The 10421-nt window shown below is 40.7% G+C and overlaps 2 protein-coding genes across 2 annotated transcripts; both read left to right on the top strand.

Annotated features, from left to right (window-relative positions):
* Positions 1–2465: 2465 nt before the first annotated feature.
* Positions 2466–3977, top strand: C922_02398 (hypothetical protein; the record flags this gene model as incomplete). The annotated part of the gene is made up of 2 exons (XM_008817997.1): positions 2466–2469; positions 2698–3977. The coding sequence occupies 2 exons, from the start codon at positions 2466–2468 to the stop codon at positions 3975–3977; spliced, it is 1284 nt and encodes a 427-aa protein (XP_008816219.1).
* Positions 3978–5712: 1735 nt separating this feature from the next.
* C922_02397 (ATP synthase (F/14-kDa) subunit) lies at positions 5713–6969 on the top strand (the record flags this gene model as incomplete). The annotated part of the gene is made up of 5 exons (XM_008817996.1): positions 5713–5778; positions 5937–6018; positions 6189–6251; positions 6390–6472; positions 6811–6969. 5 exons carry the CDS (start codon positions 5713–5715, stop codon positions 6967–6969), a joined length of 453 nt encoding a protein of 150 aa, XP_008816218.1.
* Between the last annotated feature and the right edge of the window lie 3452 nt (positions 6970–10421).

The raw sequence follows: 10421 nt of genomic DNA, 5'->3' as shown, positions 1-10421 counted from the left end.
TGTGCCTTCCCTTTCCCCGTTTCAGCCTTTTTTTGCTACAGCTGGCTTATCAATTTGAGTCCCGTTAACTTAGCAAACGTTTATACACGTGTTGGCACAATGGGTACTTATACAGCACAGTACAGTGCAGTACACTTATCCTCTTTTACGTTCGCATGAAAAAGTGCTAAACGTTTCCTCGCGACTGTTCTTTTTCCGCTTTTATTTTTTTTTTATTTTTGCTTGTTGATCTTTTTAAGAAGGTTAATGTACAGAATGAGCTATTCGCGAAAGGTATACGACAGTGTGTTTAATCATAAACTTATTTAGTAATTTTTTTTTCTATTTTCTATACACGTACACGTCTACGTAGATATGTTTGCCTCACATCGGCACGCCTCCCTTTTCAACATTGTTTGTAAGCCCTAGTGGAAATGAACCTTGTGGATATACATGTAACGGTGAGCATTTTTCTTTTTTTCGAGGACACTTGGAAAAGCTGCAGATTATCTAACTCGCGAAAGGATAAGGAAACAAAATGAAACATTCTCAAATGAACTGAAATGGTGTAACAACTCGCCCATTCCCCCCCTCCTCCTGAAGTATGCCTATTGACAAGTAATCATACACAAAGTTAAAAAAAAAAAAAAAAAACACTGAGAAGATACCAGGCCGTTCTTTCGGCCCTGCATCATTACACCCATCATTTTATACTTTTAAATGAAAAATGAGAAGACCATTTTTAACGCTTTCCCTTTCACCCCCTTTTTGTAGAATGTCATTTTAAGGTGTGTCACTCAAGTGATGCTGAACTGATTTGTTTGGAAAAAAGAGTGAACAAAAAAATGATGAACTCCGATTGGTGAACAGCGCATTGGGGGGTAATTTTCCTTTACAATGAATTTTTCGTTTTTCTTCTTCGTTGTATAGATCAGCTATTTTGGGGGAGAGGAAAGAGAACGTTGCATTTATTATATTATTACTCTTTAATGGTGCTTTTAAACTGATTTGATGTGATCAGTTGTGTGTGTATTTTTTTTTTCCTCTTTATGCTTCACGAATGGCACCTATTTTCTGTTCCTCCATACATACATTAGACATGATAATTCCAACATGTGTCCATTCATTTAGCATTTCCTTTTTACGAACCGGGAAGAGTTAAAATGATTTATTGCCCAACTCGGAAATGGAACGTGCGTTAAGCCGCCTGTACGGCGAGGTTACGTGTATGGGTAAAGACGCCCTGTCAGAAAGTGCAGAAATAACGGTTGCCCAATTTTTTCGCCTGTTTAACGGCAGAGGGACGTGGCTAAGACAGTTTGCGCTCGGAAGCGCTACACACGTACGGACTCCACATGCGAATGTTATCACAGGTCAGCAAGTAACAGAGGCGGCTGTTCTGGTAGGTGTGCATTGACTGGGCTTCCTATCAAGGAATCGCGGCGCCTGCGTACAGTTACATTCACAAAGGGAAAACCACAACGTGAGAACCGGTTTGCCTCAAAAAGGGCATGCACAAAGAAAACACACAAAGCATTATGCATTAAGCGGTCGATTACAAATCAACACACGCTATGCGCTGTTGGGAGAGATAAATATATTCACCCCAAGCGTTTAATTAGAGCGACACTACGAAAGCACGGCTTATCCAAGTAAAAAATCTGCTCATTTCAGCTCGTTTATGTGCGTGTACATTCCCCCTTGCATATATATATGTACGACATTGGTACATACCACATGGATGAGCTTTAAATTCCAAATTTGACAAATTGTGCCTTACGAAAAAGTGGCATTATTTCCAAAAAAAAAAAAAAAAATTAAACACAATCGCGCATACAAGCGCGTGCGGGGAAAGGAAATGGCGTGATGCCCGAAGGCACAAAAATAGTAGCAAATAAAGCTCAGCGAAAAAAAAAAAAGTAAAAGGCAGCAAAAAGGGGGAAAAAAAACGCGAAAAAACGAAGGAAAGAAAAAAAGAAAGATATAAATAAAGAAAGATATAAATAAAGAAAGGTATAAATAAACAAAGATATAAATAAACAAAGAAATGAAGAAATAAAGAACGCTAAAGCAAGCGAAATGCCGAACGCTCGTCCCCCTCCCAACTTGACTTTTCCTCGAAAGTCCAACTGCTGAACGAATCGCCAGCAGCAGGTTCGCCAATCGCAAGGAATTTCGCCCCACCCCCTCTCAATTTTTTTTTCCACGTCTTTGCACACACCGGGACAAGATTTCTCCCCCCGCCGGAATATATACCTTAAGTATGACTGCACCAAAAAGGAGAAAAAAAAATTACATACGAAAAGAATGAATAAGTGTTAATGCTTGTGGTTTAATTTTGCATTATGGACCGCCAGATACCCTTTCATATCCTCCTTTCGGCCCTCGTATGTTAGGTTACATGCCCTTCCACTGCGAGTTAGCTGGACACACAGAGAAGAAAAATTCCTCATTTCCCTACTGACACACTTGTCATCATCGAACCAATGGGTAAGTCTGTGTACACGTTCGTGGTAATACATGCAGCGTGGGTGGTATGTACATGTGGGTATTTTCTCGCCTCAGCGCGCGCGTAGGAGACGTTGTCTCAGCTCCAGGCCCTTCCGCATACACTTGCACATATGTAATTATGTACACGTTTGAAAAAGGCCACTCATCAAAGTGACCAAGGGAAGAAAAAGCCGCTTACGCACATACGGCTAATTCCTCCCCGCACAGACACTGTCGCTAGCGCAAACGCAGATGAAGGAACCACACTAGGCACCTCGGAAGCATCCAAAATCGAAGCAATACTTGACAAAATTCTCCCGCATAGAGACATAAACGTAGTAACCCTAAAGAGCGTAAGAAAAGACGTGGCGGATTATTTAAATGTTGATGAAGCGTACTTTTCGGAGAACAAAGAAAAAAAAGAATTACTGAAAAGTATCTTGAAAGAGAAGTTGTTAAAAATCTACAAGCAACAGAAGGAGGAGGAAACGACGGATGACATTGAAAATAGCGAATACAACGATGAAGTGAAAAAGGGTGACTCCAAACAGAGAGTAAACAAAAGTGCAAGCAAAGGCGCAAAGAAAAGCCCGAAAAATAAGGACAAACGTGGAGAGAAGAAAAATTCCGATAATGATGAGGAACAAGAAAAGGAAGAAGACAACTACACCGATGACAGCATGGGCGATACTACAACCAAGTCAAAAAAAAAAAATAAAATAGCGAAAAAAAAAAAGAGAGAATTAAATTCTGACGAGGAGAGTCAAGTACCAAAGAAAAAGAAAAAGGGAAAGGAACAAAATGACGACGATGATGATAATGATGAATATGATGATGGTGAAGAAGAGGATAAACAAACTGATTTCGATTATGATGCTCACCAACGTAAAGCCAATAATGAAGACGCTTCCAAAAAAAAAAAAAGAAGCATCAGCAGTGGAAATAACAGTAGTAAAGAAAAAAATGCACATAGCATGAAAAAAGAAAAATTAAGAAAATTAGTTTTGGATTTAAAAATTGGACCCACTATTTTTAAAGACCTAAACAAAGAAGATGAAGAAGAATACAATAAAAAACTAGAACAGAGAATAATTACGTTTTGCGAAAAAAAGCACCTGTGCTCGGAAAGTGGAAGATTACCCAATCCGAATGAAATACACGAGTACAGAAAAAAAATTAAACTGAAGGAAGAATTAGATGGTATTGACCCGTCCAACATTCTCGACTCCAGCACAAGGGTGAGGAGAAGAAACCCCAATGCCTATGTGCTGCAATCCTTTGCAGAGATTGATGAGGAGGGGGAGGAACTAGAGGACGAAGAGGAAGAAGATGAGGATGACGAGGATGACGATGATGATGAAGAGGTCGACGAAGTGGAAGATGATGCAGACGAGGGGGCAGAAGAAGACGACGATGATGAGGACGGGGTGGCTAAATCTAAAAAGAAGGAAAAGTTAAAAAAAACAATCAGCAAGAAGAAGACACGTGTGTTGGAGGACGATGACTAAGCATGAGATGCTACCCCTCCGTTGCAATAAACGGCCAAAGGGAAAAAGTGACAACTGGAAAAATAAACTAAATACAGATGAATTAAAAAAAGAGAACCCTTTTCGGCAGAAATCACGCGAGAAGACCCAACCCGTTTCCTATTTTTAATTTCACGATTCGAACCTCTATCAATATATATATTTCTTTTTAATTGCGCCTATGAATCTTCATTCTGGAACACACTGAATGCGTACGTGTGTGTATGCACGTTTCCCTCTGCGACAACGTTCTAAGCGGAAAACGGAGCAGCTTTCCAGTGCAGCAAAGTGTATTGGCATAATGTACCATAGAATCTGTTCGCGCGAGAGCGGCAGTAGGCAAAAAAAAAAAAAAAAAAAGAAAAAAGAAAAAGAAGACAGCGTTCGTGATAAACGCAGCGATGTGATAGGCATTACTGTGGCGACCTTGATGACGTGCCAAACTACTCCTTGGTTGGGTTGCCACCCCAACGTCTCAATACAATGATTTAAGGCTCCACGAATAGGTGTGCCCCTTTTTTTTTTAACCCCCTTCATTTGGTTGAGATGTACATATGTGAACGTTTCTGTACACATATGAAGAGAATGCCTTATCACTATTTTTAATTCCCCCCAATGTGATCTTCCTTTTTCGAATTAGTTTTTTTTTTTTTTTTTTTTTTTTTAAATCTTATTAAACTTTTCTCTTTTCCTTAAAACTTTTTTTGTATTCATTACTCTGCAAAGTGAGGTTCGTCAAATCGGGGTAACAGCCTCGTTGCAGTTACGTTTGTTTGATAATAGTTAAGAAGCGTAGTCCACTCCAGTCGAGTACTATCGATCCAGTCGTGTTTTTCGATGCTATGCCCCTCTCAGGTGGGGGAATTTCCCCAAGGGGGGGGTATCCGCCAGACGAGTATTACTAATCACGTTGAGAGGTCGCTTCGCCCCTTCTCTGGATGCTCCTCTATGGGTTCCAGATTTTTTTCCCCATCAAGGGTGTAACCACTTGGGGGTTATATCCATACATATGATTGACTGCTGGCCAATGTTCCATAGGCCCCCGCAGATGGGGAAAACATGTCCTTTGGCCTAGGCACAAGTGTTCTATTTAGCTTTGCCTTTTTATTTGTATGTTTCATTTTTATGCGAACGCAATGGGAAGTTCTTTTTTTTTTTTTTTTAACTCACATTTCACGTTTTACCATTTTGGCATTTTTTTTTTTCCTCATCATGTTATCCATTTTTTTGTCCTCTCAGCATCTTTTCGCATTCCCCATTTTTCGTTCGGCGCCCTCACAGTCTTGAAATCCAAATGAGGGTTTTCTCCTACCAGTCCTCATTCTCTCAATGCGATCCACAAGTCGCCATTTTTACAAAAATCATGGCTACGCTTTGGCCACATCGCCGTATGTTTATTTTATTTTAATTGGATTAAATTTTTTTTTTTTTTCACAATCGCAACACTTTAGGGAATTTTTGCCCGTACGAAAAAAGGGAAAAAAAGTTTCAGATAATTTTTCCCAAACTCTTCTCATTTAACAGCAAACATCTCTCGTCAACATTTGATTCTGTTAACACGTTTTTATAAAGTAACCCCCATTTTCTTGGTGTATCAGAAGAAGAGCCAGAGGAACGGAGTTACATACTGAATAGGAACATATGAAAACACGAACATATGAACACAGAAACATATGAACATACGTACATTATCGCTCGCTCCGCTTGGTAACCTATAATGACATCGAGAAGACATAAGTTTTTTAATGAAACAGATTTAAAGATATACATCATAGGGGATGAGGTAAGGGGGTAGCGGATACGCACACCGAACCCTGGCCCACGTGCGAAAGTACGCATGTGTGCGGATGGGCGACTCCAGGGAAGCGCCACAGTAGCGCGAGAGCAGTAGATGGAGTTACCCGTGCTCATCTGCCCCTGCGCGAGCATTCCCCTTCTCAGGACTCTGTAGTGGGCTTCTTACTAGCTGGCATAGGCTTTCGGGATGGCTTAGGAAAAAAAAATTTCTTCATCGTGAATTCAAGTAAGAACAGACAGAGAAAAAAAGTCGCCATATCGCGTACTTACCTTTACCTGCCGCAAATGTTTGGCGTTTCCATTTGTGTACATTATGTGCACTCCGCAAAGGACCGACGTTCTAAGCAATGGCACTAAGGGTTACGCTAATGTCCTTCCCCTGCCATCGTTTTAAAGAGGTGTCCGAATATTATTTAACTACGTCGTTTGATGAAATTAGGGAAGATGGCAACAAGGAGGGTTGTCTCCCGTGTTGCTAAGCATGATCTGGGAGTGACGAAATGTGTATATTATTAGCCTTACACGTGTGCACCGCGTTTCTCACCTCCTCACCTCACACGTACTTACCGCATATCTCCACATCGCTTCCCCCCAAAGAAACGAACAAAACCGAAATAGAGGAAGTATTCAAGGAATATACGTCAAAAAACGACTGCGGAGTTCTTCTGATGAACCAACAGGTGAGCACAGAAGGGAAGATAAATCTCGCTGCATCGAACTGCCATAATGTGACAAACCAACAAAGCAGAGAAATGACTGACCCCTGAGACGATTTTACCCGATGCATTGTACAAAATATGTTACTATGCAAAATGGACATCCCTGTGAAGTGCTATGAGGGGGGAATTTTTTTCCTCCAACGTCGGCGGGTGTCCAAGCACATCGACACAGTTATATACATCTGTATAGCTGTATAACTGTCTGATAGTATGACTGTATAACTGTATGACTGCATAACGCCATGACTGTATATCTATATGTCTACATATTTATGTTCCTGCTTTTTTGCCCCCATCAGATCGCGGACGAAATAAGACACCTGGTTGACCTGCACGATAAGATCCTGCCAACCGTTTTGGAAATTCCGTCCAAAGACAAACCGTTTGACCCCAACAAAGATTCGATCATACAGAGAGTGAAGCTTTTTTTCGGGGGGGATATATCAAATTTGAAGTGAATTTCTGAGCCGGATGGCCGTCCGAACGGAGGCTCATCCAACTTTCGCCACTTGTCATGCCCCATTTTGACGTGTCTCCTTTTGGAATGTATTTCTCTCCCCCCCCCTTGTTCTCCCCATTTTCCTTTTGACAAGAATGGACGTAAAGGTCAAGGGGAACATACTTCTTGCTGTCCTCCTTTTTACCTACATCTACGTAATGATAAATCTGTTCGTCCAGCCATTCATCATATCGGATTATCTCATTACAGTTTTTTTTGTAGACCCATGGAAATTAGCTTTTTTTATCAATTATTTATTCGTCCTTTTTATATCCTTTATTCTTTGTTGCATCGGCTTTTTACTCCTCACTTGTTGAAAGCAAAACTGTAGAGGTTTATCTTAACGTAAAAGCAGCCATTTAAAGCGGCCAATCGATTCGTGCGCATCAGGGGAAGGACTTTCCAGGATTATACACATACATATGCATGTATCCCCTCCGCTACATGAAGAAGCGTCGAATAGACCCTCCTTCTGTGGAAGCTTCGTTTGTTAAAAAAAATTATTGGCACATTTGAAAAAAAAAATTACTGAGGGAGTTCAACGGCGGTGTATAAATGAAGTACAAAGTGGGTTGTAGTGAACTGTGAACAGTTAAGGTTCTCCCAAACTGATAGCACATTAGAAGTGTAAGCGGGGAGAACGAATGGGAAAAAATTGGTTCATCTATCCCATTGATATTGGAAAAGAAAAGAAAAAAAATTTCCAGCACGTGTCAATGGGTGCCGCGTAAAAGACTTTGTTAGTGACTCCTTGAGATCACGTCAGTGAGCGTCCTTTCCTCAAAGTTAGACAAAACAGATGATATGAGCAGCTGCAATGAGAACACTTGGACTAAGTATACCTTTCCATAATTATGTGTATTCCCTTGTGAATTCTGCAAAATCCCTTAATTATCCTCGTCACTTCTCTCATACGTGGAGGAGTTTCTCTTTACCATTTTGTAAAAATTTTAAATAGTCTTTGTTGATACAGGCAAGACATGCTTTTCCACCCTCCCGTGTATGGTGTCGTCGCAGGTAAGCACGGTGGACGATCCGTGCTATGCCAGAAACTCAATACTTTCGATGTTCAGCATCGTCATTAGTGCGTCTAGGTTTAGCTCCTTCGCTAGGTCCGCAAACGCGGGATCTAGGGAGAGAGTCCAAAAAATGGGAAGCGGTTCGAATGGAGTAGCAGTTCCAATGTAGAAGCAATTCAAACGAGTAGCAATTCAAATGGAGAAGCGAGAATCATCGCAGAGGGTAGCCCACTTTACCTTACAGGTGCTCCAATGAACAAACGGATAGACACATATGTGCTGCTGACCGTGCTGACCAAACTGGCTATTTTATTTCCCCTTTTTACTTTCTTACCTGGACCTACACGAAGCGCATTTGCTTTCCCCCAAATCGTGGGCAAAAACCTCTCGGAAGGTAATTGCCCAAAATGGCTAACGGAAGACTTATCAATTTCAGCGCTGGAGAAAGTAATAGAAATGACCTGGTACTGACTAGCAACTTTTTTATTTACCCCTCCGTTTGATAATTTTTTTTCCCAGGTTTTGTTCAGACAAGCTGTTCATTAAAAAGGTGATAATGTAAGAATGGCGATAATATGAGAATGGCGATAATATGAGAATGGTGATAATATGAGAATGGTGATAATATGAGAATGGCGATAATATGAGAATGGCGATAATTATTTCGTTTCTTCGTCCTGCTTGTTAGATTATCCCCGAGAGGTGCTTTCCTTTTTATGACACAATCGCTGTCCCATCTGTCTACGTAATAATCGTATGAACTATTTGTGCTGTGAAAAATCTGCATTTCGATCTTCTCTCCTGTTCACAGGGCCCTGAAATGTATCCTCGCTCGGTGAATGCAAATGAATTTGATCAGCGTAAAACATGGAGGGTTCATCAGTGGTCAATAGAACACCAAATGAAATGCACCCCGTAGGATTCGCCCCCTTTACTTGAAACATATTATTTCTTTTATTAACAGTCAGCCTCTTAATATAATATTTGTAGTGGTAAAAATAAATCCCCTTTTAACCGTGGGTTGGGATAATTGCTCAATGGATAATTATCATCATCCTCGTAATGAGAAAACAAGTCTAAGAAAAAGTTAGTGGCATTTGTGGTTTTATTTTTTCTTTTTTTTTCTTTACCTTAATCCTCTTGTTCCTAAATTAACAGGAGATTGGTACCTTCTTATTTTGCCTTTTTCTATGTTCCAGTTTTTCCCGTGTTCAGTGTAGCCTACGCTTTTTAATTCATCATAGAGGAAGGGGTCCCTGTGAATGTTTTTTTGGAGGGCCTCTTTTTTTGTAGCATTTCCAGGATGGACACTTTCCTTTCTGCTCATCGCACTTTCACCATGTGATGAGATGTGAAGTACTGCATTTGAGGGGGGATTCCTCTTTTATTTGGTTGAAGGGAATCCCCACTAGGTTTCCTATTCGTCATTTTTTTTTCACATTTGAGTCTTTTTTATTTTTTTTTTATTTTTTTCAATTTCTGCCTAAGTGCTGCTTGTGCACCCCCTCCCGTGCATAATGCTTTCCTCCCTTTTCAGTGTCTCTTTCCATGTTGTCCACTTTGCTAAACAGTTGGTACTGTTCCTTTGACAGTGTTTTCGCTAGCACTTCGATTTCCCCAGAGACTTTTTATGTGCTTCTCTCCTCTCCACCTACCGCCGCTATTGTCACTGCTCCTACCACTCGTTCGTCTAGACATCAATGAGGAAACCACCTCATTTGGAGTGCCCCTTGCAACCTCAACCAGGAGTCTCGGCTTATCGGGAACAAACTTCCTCTCATCAGCACATAGGTGCAACGCGAATATAATGAATAGCACACATCTCATTCTTGCTTCTCTCAATGTTAGCGGTACTTGGGTAATTCGCTCCGTTGAGGGTGTCACAGGTGGGAGACTGCAGAAAAATGAGCACACGAATGGGCACGTAGGCATATAACCAGGCGACACTTGGGTGTAAACATATAGACGAACTTAATGACAAACCCATTCACGCACTACGATACTAAAACCGCGCGATGACATGCAAAAGCGTAATCAAACAATTCGAGGTAGAAAAAAAAAACCTTTCATATTTGTGCCCTTTCATTTCCTAAATTGTAATCGAAATGTGCCAAAAAGGATACATGCATCTAGGTGCATAGGGGAAGGAAGGGACAAAAAAGTTGCCTTTTTCTGTGCCTACAGTGCAAGGACATGGAAAACCTCAACGCCATATGCAACTATGGGGGGCACGATGCCCACCCCATCCCTTCCTAACTTTTGCTTAATTATTACGAAAATATAATTTAACAAAAAGGGAGGGAGCTACATGAGGAAAGAAAAAACTTCCCGTTTGAAGTTGTCTTCTTTGGACAATTTATAAAATGAAGAATACGAGAATAAAAAAAAAAAA

This window comes from Plasmodium inui, assembly GCF_000524495.1.
Source record: "Plasmodium inui San Antonio 1 unplaced genomic scaffold supercont1.8, whole genome shotgun sequence".
Taxonomy (NCBI): Eukaryota; Apicomplexa; class Aconoidasida; order Haemosporida; family Plasmodiidae; genus Plasmodium; species Plasmodium inui.
The sequence above is the reverse complement of the archived record's forward strand: the minus strand, read 5'-3'. Positions and strand labels throughout refer to the sequence as shown.